Source organism: Leptodactylus fuscus, chromosome 6 (assembly GCF_031893055.1).
Source record: "Leptodactylus fuscus isolate aLepFus1 chromosome 6, aLepFus1.hap2, whole genome shotgun sequence".
Taxonomy (NCBI): domain Eukaryota; kingdom Metazoa; phylum Chordata; class Amphibia; order Anura; family Leptodactylidae; genus Leptodactylus; species Leptodactylus fuscus.
Window position 1 is genome coordinate 140,447,100 of NC_134270.1, and position 16,915 is coordinate 140,464,014.

Consider the following 16,915-nt stretch of genomic DNA (forward strand, 5'->3'; position numbering starts at 1 on the left):
CATGACAGAATTTCACCCATGAAACTTGGTCCATGTGTTTGTTTTGTTCAGTAGTTGTCTACATAGCGGTAAAGGGGATATTGTCACTCCTTAGGGAGAGACCACCATATAGGTGTGTGGAGACTTATCAAGCCATTTGAGCTCCACTGTGAGGGATTATGGGAAGAATATGTAAATCTGTCTCCCATGATGTTAATATAGGGAGACAGCGCCTCAGTCATGCAGCCCACTAGGGGCGCTCCTTTTAACATCATGCCCGACCTTCCCAGAGGCCTTTGCTGCAATGATTTGGGATTTTACCAAGTCAGTCTCTCAGCCGAGGCAGCTGTTTTGATCTGATTGGATCTCTTCAGCCTGGCGCAGAGAAAACTAAGGGCTCGTTCACATCTGCGCCCGGGGTCTCCGTTCTGCAGGTTTCCGTTTCCTGCAGAAAACTGGGCAGGAGATGGAAACCTGCAGTCATGTTTCAAACCCATTCATGTGAATGGGTTTAAAAAATGTCTGGCCGTGAGCACCGGTGAGCGTTTTATGCTCTCTGCAGCAAAACAGTGTTTTTTTTAACAGCACACAGAGTCGGACATGCAGGATTTTGTGTCCGGTTTAAAAAAAACAGTTTCGCCGCAGAGAGCATAAAACGCTCACCGGTGCTCACGGCTGGACTCGGCATGACAGGTTTCCATCTTCTGCATGCAGAAGATGGAAACTGAAAGCGGAGATCCGAACGCTGGTGTGAACCCAGTGTAACTTGGAAGAGGTGAGAGGCTTCAGACCAGGTTAAGAGGATATTGTCACTCCTTAGGGAGAGACCACCTTATAGGTGTGTGGAGACTTTTCCAAGCCATTTGCGCTCCACTGTGAGGGATCATGGGAAGAATATGTAAATCTGTCTCCCATGATGTTAATACAGGGAGACAGTGCCTCAGTCATGCAGCCCACTAGGGGGCGCTCCTTTTAACATTATGCCTGACCTTCCCAGAGGCCTTTGCTGCAATGATGTGGGATTTTACCAAGTCAGTCTCACAGCCCCCTAGTGGGCTGCATGACTGAGGCATTGTCTCCCTATATTAACATCATGGGAGACAGATTCACATATTTTTATATAGCGGTAATAATTCTCCCCGCTATAGCAGAATTATATAAAACTTTTTTTAACAAATCTTTTTTTTGTTCCCCTGAGATTCTAAGACCCTTCTCTGGAAGTGCAGCACTGAGTCAATTCAATGGTGTTATTGGTATATTAGCATTTTTGGGTCCTACTTTTGTCAAGGGCCATGCTTTTCTACAACCAGCCCTGAAGCCTATATATGTAAAAGTAGTTCTGATTGATACACAAGGGTGGCGCTGTTTATCGAAAAATGAAGCAGACCTCTTCTCTATATATGTAATGTATTATATACAGTATGTTATGTTATATATGTAACCTAATAAGTCCCATTTCCAAGTGCAAGCTTTGAGAACACTATCCTGCATACAGCTATATTCACACTACAGATGCAAGTGCAGATGTCTGACTTGTTCTCTATCAGAATTTCTAGTGTGATAGTTAATGAGTTAGTGGAATAGCATCAAGGTGAGAAAACCTGTTCCTGCCGTCCGTATCTCTGCAGCGACAAAGACCCATTCATACAGAAGAAGAACGCCTAGGCTATGAACGCCATGGGCAGTGGAATTCGACAAGCTTCAAAGGCCATGGTCACCATAACTAATGCAATGTTATCAATGTAATTGGTAGTCAGTAACATGGAGACATTGTATCCTGTTAGCAGTAGACCACCATGTCCAGAGGTGTAACGTGAAGCTCCTGATCCCCAATGCAGAATCTGGATCAGGTCCCCCAACTATGACCCGGAGTCTGCTTGGGGACCTCATGAACGGAAATCTAATTTGCATAAAAAAGCGGTTACCTAAAGAAATCCAAGGACCCCATAGACTATAATGGGGTCCGTGTGGTTTCCGCTCAGTTTCCACAAGAAAAATGTGTTGAGAAAAGTACTGCTTAGGGTCAGTGCACACAGAGTTTTTTGGTGCTGATTTTGATGCTGAATCTGCCTCAAAGTTCTATTGGGAGGCTTTTTTTGGAGGCTGATTTTAAGGCAGATTCAGTGTCAAAAAACTCTTAAAGGCCCCGTTTACACCCGGCAAAATCGTCCGGATTTTGACGCAGAATTCAATAGGAATTAATTTCCTTTTTCTGCGAGTGGTATTTTACCGCTCACGGAAAAAAGAAGGAACCTGCCCTATCCTGAGGTGGACGCTGCTGTGGAAACCGCCACAGCGTCCGCGTCAAGACAGTCCCTCTGGACTACGCCCATTCATTTCGGCCTACTCCAGAGCAGGAAGCTGTGACTGTCAGAAACCGTGACAGTCGCGGGTAGCCGCGGCAGGCACGTTTTGGTCCTGTTCTGACGCGGCTTCCTGTGTCAAAATTAGGACCAAATTACGCGGTCACTAGCCCTGGCGAACTAGGCCTTAGGGAACAGAATGCTTGCGGAGAGGGGAACAGAATGTGAACAGATGTGAACTGGGCATATAATGTATTGTTTATAGTACAGGTCTCATTATAGTGGGCACTCTATTATTTATTTAGGCTTACTGATATAGCGCCATCATATTCTGCAGCGCTTTACAGACATTGATAGTCACTGTCCCATATAGGACTTACAATATACATTCCCTATTAGCATGTCTTTAGAGTATGGGAGGAAACACGGGGAGAACATACAAAATCCTTGCAGATGTCGTCCCCTGTGAACCTGTTTGTTATCCAGTTGGAGCAATGAGCCCCTCTGCACAAATATTAGGCGGTCCCTTGCTCTCCAATAGTTAATCTTGAAGCGCCCCCTTATGTCTATCTCATAATCCAGCAGGAATTGTTATAAAAGCTATAAAAGTTATCAGTTCATTCAAGGTCAACTTTAGGGGTCTGTAGACTGGGGAAATAACCTGTCAGATTAGGGGGCACCACTGGTCCTGATGGCCTGGGTACTGGGGGTCTGCATCTACTTGGTGACCATGGGATGTAGCATCATTTTATAGCTGATTATTCAGTCGGTATTATTTTTATACTATATAATTGTATTATTTGGGCGCTATATATGACAGGACAAAATAGTTTTGCAAAGAGCCCCGACTAACCTAAGGCCAGTTTAAGGTGATCCTTTAAGGCTGGGTTCACATGATGTCTTTTGGCACGTAATGTGGCATGTAGACGCTGCAGGAGCTTTTGCGGCCCGTATACGCTCCCATTATCCATTATGTCTTCCTTCCTTACCTACTAGGCCTGTGTACAGCTGCACAGGCTGCACAATGTTATATCTGCCTATGATAATACTGCGGTCCTGACGCTCCTCCTGTATACAGTGCTTTCTACCACAATACACCAACGCAGACACCGTATACAGTAACAGGGATCTCCAAAACTTATGCCCAAAGCCAAGAAGAAACAGACTTCACAACAGGATTCATGGGCCACTTGCTGATGGTTTCTAAATATACCATAGAATATACCATAGAATATTATAATATTAATGGTTTCCAAGACAATCGTGAGTTGAAATAATTGTAAACGTGAGACCACAACTCTATGGAAAACTAGTCACCAAAGATACGATAAAAATGTAGATCATAAAAAATCCTCAGATAACTAATATAGGAAATGCTTACACAGAAAAGTCAGAAGGATGGCGACACGATGGCGGTAGGAATTTATTCAGGGTCCTTGAAAATATAGTGTCCTAAAAAATACCTGGGGTATAAGAAGCAGCTCATCCTGGCACAGGTAAAGAGAAGTACAGAATATGTAGTACCGCACTATAGTGCAGGGAGGCGCCACTTATCACACAGTCACTAATACAGGGGTTATATTGGTCCAGAAAAGACCATCGGATGATGAAAATATTATATATCGTGTCTACAAAGAAATACAGTCCTATAGGAAACGTATAGGGGTAGTTTATCTATAGGAAACATATAGGGGTAGTTTATTAAGAATCGTGACCCTTCTCTGTGGAAAGGGATTGCTGGCGCAGCTCATAGATTGGTGGCATTCAGACATCTCAGATCCCATCCCATGTAAACCACCTGCGGCTCCACTACTACAGATTCTGTTGGGTTAATAGATATGGATGAGGCTTGTACTTGGGTGCAATGGACTGAGAGTAGGTCATCCATTTCACCAGGGTACATATAGTGCCATAGATTGCTGACATGCTATGCTAACCTCTCCTTGCACTTACTACTACAGAAACCCATTGACTGCTGTGCGGTGTGAGAGTCTGCGACTCTAAGCCTGTGACATAGCTGAGCTGTACGCGCTGCGCCCCCACCCTCTGCCTGTCTCTGAGTAATGTGCTGACAGCAATTCCTTGGTGACCACATCCTCCTGGTGATGGCTTGGTCTGCACATGCTGATTTCTGATTTTCTTTTTTTCTGACCTTTGTAGTTGTCATATGGGATTCTACCGTCTATAGAATTAACCCCTTAACAGCCAAAGCCTGATGGTCAATGAATAGTCTACATGTCAAGTATTCTTTAGCGTTGTCCAGCCTTTCTGCATTGCCCATTTAATGCCATCTGTTTCCTTCCTGCTATCGTCTTTCCTCATTGATCTGTGCGCTGAAATAGTTTACGGTGACTAACGTGAAAACGACAAAGTCCTACAAGAGAACAAAAATGTCCAGACGATGACACAGAGATGATGCAGATTGTGACAAGGTCCGTCCTTCTACACCATTAAGATTCTCCGTATTATCTGCTCACGTGGCAGACAAAATCTGGACCTCCCCTTTCTAAAAACCCTTTAGCCACTGGAAAGTTACTTGTGGCAGTGCCCGTGACTGTGTACAGAACAAGTTTTCACGCCCTTAACCCACATCAACAAGCCAAAAAAGAACACACTCGGTAGTGGAGAAAAAAAGCCTTGTTGGTACAGTCAGGAGTAGGTTCGGCTGGTCAGCCCTAAACAGAAGGAGCTTTGTAGGACAGCGAGCGTACCGTCCTACTCAGCACGCCTATACTCTCTCGCATGTTCAGTTGCAATGCCAAGTTGTGGCTGGCAAAAGCAAGCGCGTTTCCAATGTTTCTTTTATCGGGTGGTCGCTCAATGAAAATGAAGCCCCGAAGGAATAGCGAGAGAATAGTGAGTGGGTTCACATAGGGTCTTAAGTCACTCCTCCCTCATATCCCAATTACCAGAAGCCATGAGGAAGTTAGGAGGTGCAGCGAGAAGAGGAAGAAAGTGAAGAATGAAAAGGAGGACTGACTGTGACTCAAGACAACTGATAAGGTCTTCTCTGTCTTCTCAAGGAAAAGAATAGTAAAAGTCTACAAGAGTGAAGGTAGAAATCTGCATCGGGTCCCATTCATACATGGATAGATCAAAGAGCTTACACTCTAATGACAGATACAAACTCTGTACACCGGTAGATGATAGATAGACAGAACATAGATAGATAGATAGATAGATAGATAGATAGATAGATAGATAGATAGATAGATAGATAGATACAATGTATGCATTACTCTATATATCTCCCGGCATCAAACTGGTTAAAAAGCATATGGACGTTGTCCTCTGAGTGTGTCCTAGGGTGACCTCCTTTTCCATCCAGACTTATTGGATCACATAGGGAATTTGGGTTAAAATGTTAAAAAGCAGTAAATGTAGAATAAACTTTGGAGTAATATTCCCTACCTGAAATGCGCTCCTTGTCCATCACTCCCCCAGCATCAGTTTATCTGCAGCCCGGCCTCTCTGCCCCTGTTTGGGAGGCGGTCACACACTCCGGCCTCCCCTTTCCACTCCTTCAGTCTTCTGTCTGCCTCTTACTTTTTCCCTCTTTCTCTCCCTCCTTCTACTTTTGTCATTCACCCTGTAATGTTCTCTCTTCACCGATTACACTTATGTCTCGGGGTATCTCCTCCCTCCTTGTCCGTCTTCTTTCCAGCTTTTCCTTTGTCTGCGTCTCACCAATTTTTTTTCCAACTCTGGTTTCTTTCTACGTTTTCATTCTGTCAGAGCTGCACTTTCTGGCCACTTCTCTATTTCCAGCCTCCTCCTTCCTATATTATCTGTTAACCGTTCATTTCCTCCTGCCTTTTCTCAAGTCTCTAGCTCTACTCTCTAGATCTTTTACTCTATTATCTATCAATCATCTATCTATCTATCTATCTATCTATCATTACCCCCTCTATCTATCTATCTATCTATCTATCTATCTATCTATCTATCTATTTATTTATTATCTATATATCTATTTATCTATCATCTATGTCATAACTATCTATTAGTTATCTATCTATCTATCTGTATCTATCTATCTATCTATCTATCTATCTATCTATCTATCTATCTCCTATCTATCTATCTATCTATCTATCTATTATCTATCTATCTATCTATCTATCTATCTATCTATCTATCTATCTATCTATCTATCTATCATTACCCCCTCTATTATCTATCTATCTATCTATCTATCTATCTATTATCTATCTATTTATCTATCTATCATCTATGTCATAACTATCTATTATCTATCTATCTATCTATCTATCTATCTATCTATCTATCTATCTATCTATCATTACCCCCTCTATCATCTATCTATCTATCTATCTATCTATCTATCTATCTATCTATCTATCTCTCTATCTATCTATCTATCTATCTCTATCTATCCATCATTTATTCACCTTTTTATCTATCTATCTATCTATCTGTATCTATCTATCTATCTATCTATCTATCTATCTCTATCTATCTATCTATCTATCTATCTATCTATCTATCTATCTATCTATCTATCTATCTATCATTACCCCCTCTATTATCTATCTATCTATCTATCTATCTATCTATTATCTATCTATCTATTTATCTATCTATCATCTATGTCATAACTATCTATTATCTATCTATCTATCTATCTATCTATCTATCTATCTATCTATCTATCTATCTATCTATCATTACCCCCTCTATCATCTATCTATCTATCTATCTATCTATCTATCTATCTATCTATCTCTATCTATCCATCATTTATTCACCTTTTTATCTATCTATCTATCTATCTATCTATCTATCTATCTATCTTTCATCTGTCTGATATTTATCTACTGTGTTTATCTTTTATAGTCTGTCTATCTATCTATCTATCTATTAGAGATGAGCGAGTAGTGAAATATTCGTTTCGAGTAGCCCTTTAATATTCGACTATTCGACTAAATATCAAATCCCATTATAGTCTATGGGGAAAAAAATGCTCGTTTCAGGGCAAACCACAATTCGACTAATGAGAGTCACCAAGTCCATTATGACACCCCAGGAAATGATACCAACACCCTGGAATGCAACTGTGACAGCAGGGGAAGCATGTCTGGGGGCATCTAACACACCCAAGTCCCAGGATTACCCCACTATCACAGCCTATCAACTAGACACTCCAAACTCAATATGGAAAGTGGAAAAATACTTGGAAACCTTCTTTCCTCCACAATAGTATGGACAGAAACACAAATTTAAAGCTAAAGAAACATTAGCATGCGCCCCTTTAAATCACGTTGCCCATGACAACCACAGATGGCATAGGCAATGGGAAATCCAACAGCCCCCGCCCTTAACTGTCATTGTTTATGTGTGTGATGTGGTGAGACCTCCAAAAATTAATTTTCACCCCTTCATATGAGCCCTTCCAAATTAAGTTACAGGTCCTTAAGCTGATCTACCAGCAGAGATTGAGGCCCTTGAGGTGCCTTCAGCCTTCTACCTGCAGAGTTTTAGGCCCTTTTGGTGAGTTGAGCCTTGCACCAGCTGAGTGTTAGCCTCTTTCAAATTTTTTGCCCCTAAAACGGTGGTTCCAGAACCATCACTCTCATTGTGTTGGATTGATGCAGTGGATTGGACTGAGGACCCAGACATTGACCTTGATTTTGATTGAGAAATTGATAACATTTTGGCATCAAGTCCTGGGGTAACTTTTATTTAGAGGGCCGCAAAGATGGAGAATTGTCTGAAACCACTACTACCGGTAATGGTCCTCTAATATGGGACTCTACATTACCTCTACAGGGTTCTGATCAGGTGTTAATAGTCCAAACAATATGCTTCAGTACTTTAGCTGTAGATCAGAAACCACTTTCCCTTCCGACACCAGAGTTAACCAAGCTTCACCATCATCATCATCATCATCATGCTGCTGAGATGGAGCCACTAAAGGAAACCTTGCCTTCCAAGGCATGTCCTGGAGCTGCGACTGAGCCAAATCTAAACACAGAGTCCTTTGGAACTGAACAAAATTCAAAGTGTCAAAAGACTTAAGAGACTGTTGAAAGTAATGGGATCCAGAATGAGGAGTTCATCACAAGGCTGACAGACCCAACTCCAAATGCTGCAGCACAAGCAACCAGCAGTCAGACTAAAAAGATTGTCTCTTCTTCAAGTAAGATACAAGATTCTTTGGAACCAGAACAGGAAAACCCAGTGATTGCCATTGCAGCAGTGCCTAGGCCATCTCTCAGAGCAGTTCATTCACAGATTGAATTGGAGAAAAATAAGGACATTTACTGTGATCGAGTCTTCATGCATATTAGTGGGCATGGACAACCTAACTTACAAGATCCTCATGCTGAGCTGGCCTCATTACTGAACACAATCAACCAGGATAATCAGGGCTGGAAACATCCATCACATCTTACCGAAAGGAATCACCCTCGGTTTGGAAAGAAGCCATCTAAACGTTGCACCTTTAATTGAGTTGAGCATATCTATCTATCTATCTATCTATCTATCTATCTATCTATCTATCTCCTATCTATCTATCTATCTATCTATCTATCTATCTATCTATCTATACATCTACAGTAAAATTCATTTTATTGAGCATCAATGGGATCTGATAGGTGTTGGATTATCAAATATTGTGGATTATGTGATATTAGTGAAAAAATATTTCATGTGAAGGTAACAAATTGTTGAGGTCCGCAATACTTTGGTCCAATTAAAATTCAACTTTTAATAAATCTTCTTAAAAATCCATAATGATGTACATGATATAACAGAAGAAAAAATAACAAACAACAAGTAAAAAAACGCCGACACGTTTCGAGGTACTCTACCCCTTAGTCATGCCATGACTAAGGGGTAGAGTACCTCGAAACGTGTCGGCGTTTTTTTACTTGTTGTTTGTTATTTTTTCTTCTGTTATATCATGTACATCATTATGGATTTTTAAGAAGATTTATTAAAAGTTGAATTTTAATTGGACCAAAGTATTGCGGACCTCAACAATTTGTTACCTTCACATGAAAGCTTTTCTCTTTGGAGTCCAGAGATTTGGAAGGTCGTGCACCCTTTGGTTTCCATTATATGGTGAGTGACAGTGTCTGCTTTTTTTGAACGTGTTTGAAAAAATATTTATATAATGTGTCAAACATAAAGATTCTACAGAATAAAAAGTTTAAATAAAAAATGTCTGCAATATATCTTACTAAACACTAGGTAGTTTTATTAATACTAAAATTTTGGTGCAGTTTTGGCACTTCTTAGACCTTGGTCCCTTCCGCCAAATCAGGCCCCATTTTCCTATAAGGCATTGCCATTTGTCTTGGGAGATGCATAAAATGTCAGGCTCCAGGTCAGAATCCTGTTTCATTTGTAAATCTGCCGCTTGTTTTTTGATCAGATGAATTTTCTGGTTCTTTCAGGATGTATCATATTCCCTACTATTGTATAAATGCCAGATTATCAAATTTTCTGGATTTTTTTGATATCAGATGAACATTACTATATAGTCTAAATACTGTCTATAATGAAATTCATGTAATAAAAAATCTGATAATCTGGAAAGTTATATATCCGGAAAGCCCAAACTTTAATATTATAGGGAATATCACAAGACTGGAAGCAGAAGACTAAGCATAAAGACCCCAGTCCTAATACATCTGCCCCAAAGTATTCTGAAAATGGTACAACAGTGAGACGTGATAGGACCCAGATTATCAGATATTCTGAGTATGTATATATATATATATATATATATATATATATATATATATCATATTTATAGCAGTCAGCACAGTAACCCATTATTGTTTATGGCCCCTTACAAAAAAATTGGGTACTATCATGGGTCCGTGTAGTGGACCATGAGCCTGGAGGCCAAACTCAGGACTGGTCTTATTCCTGCCCAGGTTCATAATCATCCTTGTGGCCTCCATACCGTTTTTATGAACCCCATACATGTGTTCATGTACATGTAGCCTTAAAGGGAGTCTGTCAGCAGTATATTGGTTATAAACCTAATCCCAGTACCTTGTAGAGGTGATTCTACAGTTTCCAACTATGTCTCTGTTATTTAGCTTTAGGACCCCGTTTTCATGTAAATAACTGTTATGTTTATATGTAAATGAAGGGAGGCGGCTTAGGGGTCTGCCTAAGCTTGTCTGGGCTTTGACCTCACCCCTAGATTTCCCAGATTTTCCTTCATGTGAATATGAATAAAATGTTGATTTACATGAAAATGGGGCTCCAAAGCTGAATAATAGGGGTATATTTGGAAATTGTAGAATCCCCTCTATAAAGTACTGGGATCAGGTTTATAACCTATTTATCACTGACAGACTCCCTTTAAAACAGTTCCATGGCGGAGTGCTCACCAGTGAGTCATTGCCCCGTATAGCTGAGCTTTAATCCTCACTTACTGTCTTACTAACTTCTTTTACATCGTGCTGTCTCCTTCCCATCTTTGCCCCCAGCAGTTTGTAGACATGTGCCTGTCAGATGCCTGGTGACATCCTTTACTTGTAACTTAATTTTTTTAGTCATCGTTCAATAACTTTCCCTGACTCATTTTCCATATTTTTTTTTTTTTTTTGCTGACTGATGTTCCACGGCAGAATTTTTCTAAATACCCTTCATTGTACTGTAGAAAGCCCAAATGACTTTGGTAATCAGCAAGGGGGCGAGAGGGGAGGCTGCGCTTTTCATCCCCTGCTCTATATAGCTAAAAATAGAGTTTTAAAGAGATTTAACCTTTAAATAGTCATCATTTACCGTATATTAAAATCAGTCATTTTCTACTAGGACAAGTTCTAATAATCTTAAAGTGACACTGCGGTAAGAATCTTTGGTTTATGTAACTATTCCCCCATTATATAATGTGAGAAGGTGACAGGCGAAGTGCTGGAGTCCCAGTATATCTTCCCCAGGTGTCTGACCTATGTGTGGTCTAGGGCAGGTCTTGAGTAGGCCTCAGCCCCAGGTGTGGGTCCTAGGCTTGTTACTGGCCCATAAAAGGCCTCAGAGCCTGCACGTCAGGGCAGATCCTCAGAGTGAGAGGAGGCGCCTGGGTCTGTCCTGACACACCACAGTCTTTTTGTTGATTCATGTGGCTGATAGTAAGTCACCCGTACAGTTAGTATTCTATTGTTCAGTTAGAGCTCAGACGAGCAGGATTTTGTTTCACCTTCTTTGCCTGAAGTTAAGGCTGTATTTTATTTTGCTGTTTTTGTTCCTGAAGTCAAGTTTTATTTATTTTGCTGTTTTTTCCTAAATAAACCTATTTTCCTACAGTTTTGTGTCCCTGTCTCTGACTGGTTGGGTCTGCACCACTGCTGCTATCTTCCCCACAATATAATGAAGCTAATATTATATGATTCCTTTGTATCTGTTCATGGAATTCTTCTCTTCTCCTGTGCCATGTGATCTCATTGTGACCACACATCATTTTCCAGAAGTCATCACATCATGTATCAGAATTTTCTGCATGGACTGTTCCATAGAAATTCTCCACAAACTCTTATCACAGCTACTGCTGATGCTTAGACAGCTCCTGTATCAAGGATCAGCAACCTTCCGCACTCCAGCTGCTGCAAACCTACAACTCCCAACATGCTCCATTCACTTTCATCGGTGTTACAAGAACAGTAGAACAAGTATGCATGCTGGGACTTGTAGTTTTATATCAGCTGGAGAGCTTAAGGTTGCCTACAGTGACAGTTCCGCCTCCTTGACTATGTCCTTATGGTCTCCTAGATGGTTTTTTTTTTTTTTTTTCTATGTAGATTGTGAGCCCCACATAGAGCTCACAATGTACATTTTTCCCTATCAGTATGTATTTTTTGGAATATGGGATGGAAATCCATGCAAACACAGGGAGAACATACAAACTCCTTGCAGATAGGTTTTTACCCTTGGCGGGATTTGAACACCAGGACTCCAGTGCTGCAAGGCTGCAGTGCTAACCACTGAGCCACTGTGTGGCCCCCGATCTCCTAGATGTTACTGGCTCTACTGATAGTTCTTCCAGATCTGGAGGGGGTCCAATGTGAATGTTATTTACCGTCTATAGTAATTTCTCAATATTTAGAAGGGGGTTTTATATGTGATTTTTACGGGTCCAACTTCTAGGACCACCATAGGAAAAATTGGAGAACAAGATAAGGATGGTAAAAAAATTCTGAAACCATGACACCATGTTTTTATGACGTGGATTCGTTGTAGTTTGGCGGCCCACATGCTAATGGAAGGTTTCCTTCAAGATATATATCTCAATTGACAGAGAACATTGAGAAGTCCGTTTAGTATAGTTATAAATAGAAGACTGGGAGGGCAGAAAAGAAGATAAATTGCATGAAGAACATTATCAAAATGAAATCGACTGCAAATGCCAAAAAAACGCCTGTCAACGTCTCTTATAGCAGAAGTGAAGCATGCTGGGTATAATATCAGTCACTTGACCAACAGACATTTCCTGCAAGCTGTTGGTCAATTTCCTGTGAATACCCAGAGATGTGGAAACAACGTACACAAGCCATATAGTAGAGATGGTAGACGGCAGAATAGGGGGATTTAGGTTCCTTCATATTGACTAAATTCAGCAGGTCAAGGTGCGTTGGTCATGTAAGGCTAAGATTCTGAAGTTCAGCATTTATGATAGAAAATATATTTAATATTCTGTTTGCCAAAGATATACTCCATAGTATATAATGGCAGTGGTAAATATGGGGCTGATATCTGATGGTTTATGGCCATGGTCCATTTTATCATTAAAGGCTATGGATAAATTTGGGAAGGAAAAATATTTTATGTTTATTAGTGGTTATAACCTTCACCCAGTATCACATTATGTGAACATTTCCCACCCAGTGACCAGTCTCTGGTGACTGCATGAGTACCTCCATCCTCCTGTATATTCTGCAGGTGGGTTCTCATCTTGGTGTATGTTAATGCTGTCTGTATGATCCGTTGCCCTTCCCCTTGAGATTCTGCAATGGGTTCTCTTACACTGATGCTGCCTATGTGATCTCTCTTCCTCCCCTGCAGACTCTGCAGGTGGGTTCCCTTGTCTTTTTTTTACATCGATGTTAAGTCTTTGATCTCTTCCCATTCCCCTTCAGACTCTGCACTGGGTTCTCTTTACACTGATGCTGCCTATGTGATCTCTCTTCCTCCCCTCCAGACTCTGCAGGTGGGTTCCCTTCTCTCTTTTTTACATTGATGTTAAGTCTTTGATCTTTTCCCATTCCCCTTCAGATTCTGCAATGGGTTCTCTTCACACTGATGCTGCCTATGATCTCTCTTCCTCCCCTGCAGACCATGCAGGTGGATTCCTTTCTCTCTTTTAGCATTGATGCTAAGTCTGGGATCTCTTCCCGTTTCCCTGAAGATTCTGCAGATGGGTTCTCTCCTCTCTTTACACTGGTGCTATCTGTGTGACTGCTTCCCTCTTGTTGGGCCATTGATGGGCCACAATGACAGCAGAGGGGAAGTTGATGGGTCACAATGTCTGCATCAGAGACAAAGGCCACAGAGTGGTTAGTAGAATCCCTGTATGCACAGAAATACAAGTAAAGCTCAAACAGACTCTGCTTCTTGGGGCTATCACACTTTTTGCTATGCTAGCCAGACACATTTACGACTTCTGTTGAGTAGACTTATAGACTACCCCAAACTCAGACACCTGCAAGGTACAGGGACACTCCTATTTTTAATGACAGACACATCGTGCTGCAATGTGCATAGGCTGTATCCCAGGAAATGCATAGAACAGGCCACAGCCAGATGCAAACACTGTAATCTTAAGGGGGTTATCTAAGATTTTTTTTATGGCCTATCCTTAAGATAGGCCAAAAATATCTGACGGATGGGGGGATGACAGTTTGGCCCCTGCGCAGATCAGCTGTTTGAAGGTATGTCAGGTCTCTGTATTTTACAATAACCCCCAACATTGGCCCCCAATTGACCAGTTTTTCCAGGATGCGTCCAGTCCCTGTACTCTACAGTGCATGGAAGCGGATGCAGATAGCGCCGGGCCCTGCCGACATTAAACCACATCCACCTCCATGCCCTGTATAGTACAGGAACCGCATGTACCCTGGAACTCTCAAGGCCATAAATAGAAAAAAATCCTGGACAGGCCCCATTGAATCCATTGCCACTTTCTAGATATTTTACTTTGCGTAAAGAAATAAATGGATCTATAGTGTGAATGGTTTGCTGCGTGAATGTGTTATATCTCAGGGTTACTATTGCCCTTTTTTCCATAAAGATCTGCAATTTGTGTAAGGCAAAACACTGAATGTATATATTATGCAAATGTATATATCCTTCAGAGCTTTGGTAAGTAATGTGCTGTGATTTCTGCATAATGTGACTTTACTCTGGTTTTCATCTCCATGGCAAGCGGCAGGAAATAAATACACACCCGTGCACAGAGAGACAGCCCCTCGCCTCTCAGTAATTCCCTTGCATGACTTTTGCAGTATGTGTAGGATTGTTATCAGTGAGCAGATGACTGTATCTGATGAAATTATAAGCCAATGAGGTCATGGTGATAAGACATGTGTAAGGGGAAATATGGGAAACTGTGTGTTTTTATCGAACATGAGAAAAAGTAAAAATCACTTTATAAGACATCATACAGTAAAGTAAAATATAAGCGTACAAGTATATATCAAATATGTCATATATCTCTTAAATATATAAAAATGAGTTCCTGTCTGTCTGTTCTTTATGTACGGCCAAACGACAGGGCCGATCTTCACCAAATTTGGCACACAGTTACATCAGGTGTCTGGGAAGGTTTTAGACTGGGTCTCAGATCTCTAGGACGTGCAGTTTATACCGTTCTGAGATACAGTATTCCCAAAGAATGACCCACATTAGTCAATAGAAGCCTGCAAGTCTTTCCCTCATATTCCGACTGCCATACACACTGTCACATGTCCATCAACCAATAGAAACTGGAAGGCGCTTAGTTTCCACATGCACACAGCTTTACTCCATGTTTCCATAACATTCAGCAATTTTTCTTTACTGCCGTAGGTGAGCTTTAAAAGTGCAGGGCTCTGTATATGACACGGCTATACAGGGTCACATACACACAGTTTTACTCCAGCTTTCAAAAACAACCTAGCCATTATTCTTAACTGCTGTAGGTCAGCATTAAAGGGGCAGGGTCCTGTGGATGACACTGTTACACAAGGTCATATACACACAGCTTTGCTCCAGGTTTCTATAACAACCGATCGCAGGTTTTTCACTGATATCCAAACTGAGATACAAATGATCACATGATGCTTATGGACCAATGGAAGCTTGCAGGTACTTCAGTCTTGACATACACACAGCTTTATACCAGGTTTCCATAGCAACCAATCTATTTAGGACCTGTATGATATGCATCAGCCAATATAACTTCACATTTCATTTACCAGGTTGGCATAACAACACAGCCACAAATAGACTGTACCTATACTGGACTGCCATACTGGATATCAGCATTCTTATAAATTATAACGTATTGAAACTACACACAAACCACATACAAAATATACCAGGGCCAATTCTTATGGGGCCACTACACAAACAAAAAAAGAAATATATCCGGGTCCTTCTGCTAGTATAACATAGAAGCCATCTTTGTGCATACAGATGTTAGTAGATTCAGGTTTGTGTTACATTTATCTTATTATATTTCATATCAATGGGACATTTTATGGAGACTTCTGTAAAGAATATTACATCACATGCCTTAGTAGCCGCAGTATGTGTCATACAGTTCTGTAACCCAGCTGACTGAATACATCCTAGGGGCTAACAATGTCATATGATTCTGACCAGACTGTCTGAATGTGTTTTTACTATAAATATGGGATAGCTTTCCATTAAGTGGTGCCAGATTTTGTCTTCTTGGATGACAGCTAATTTACATACCCTTTTTCTCAGGGAGCATTGTCTGGCCTATAAGACTCGCTACGCCAACGTGGCGCTCACAAGGAGAAACAGGGTCCCGTAGACCTGTGTATGTAGTATGAGCTCCAAAAGAATTCTCATTAATGTGAGTACAGTAATGACACTCATGAGGATTATATGGAGAGTCAGTATGTATAATACCTCCGCCCTATCATCCTGTCCACATTCTAGCATTGTTTGGGGTCCAGTCTTTGGATCTCAACCAATCCATTGGCTAAGTGGAGCACGGGCATAGAGCCTCTTCAAAAATCAGTCATGCCCTGCACCGGTAGGGGCCTATGTTAAGACCGGCATACAAGATGCCAGTCTTAGTAAATCTGCTTCACCATTCTTAAAGGAGGGTTTGTAGTGTGTTGGTGTCCTCATTGAAGATAGCATTAGATTTGAGTCAAGACATGACTTAATACTGGGCAAAAATAGTCTGCTCATTAGGACCCTGATTGTGAACCCCAATTGAGCAATGTAAATGGAGTGGTGGTGCCATTTGGGACCATTGCTCTAATCCCCTCTATGAGCCCTTGAGAATTGTACACAAATATAAATGGTAGAATCGTATCCAGCACCTGATCTTCTATTAGTGACCGATAGAGATGAGCGAACACTAAAATGTTCGAGGTTCGAAATTCGATTTGAACAGCCACTCACTGTTCGACTGGGTT

General features: G+C 41.1%; 1 protein-coding gene across 2 annotated transcripts in view; it reads right to left on the minus strand.

The window, feature by feature from the left end:
• Positions 1–16,915, minus strand: part of SEPTIN9 (septin 9) — a 190,043-nt gene that overhangs the window by 138,417 nt on the left and 34,711 nt on the right. Inside the window, exon 1 of one of the 2 annotated variants that reach the window (XM_075277386.1) lies at positions 5,694–5,892. The exons of the other annotated variant lie outside the window; for it this stretch is intronic. Coding sequence (XP_075133487.1) covers positions 5,694–5,715 — 22 coding nt within the window. The 5' untranslated portion in view covers positions 5,716–5,892. Of the gene's footprint in view, positions 1–5,693; positions 5,893–16,915 lie in introns of those variants that run through there. 2 annotated transcript variants of the gene reach the window in all.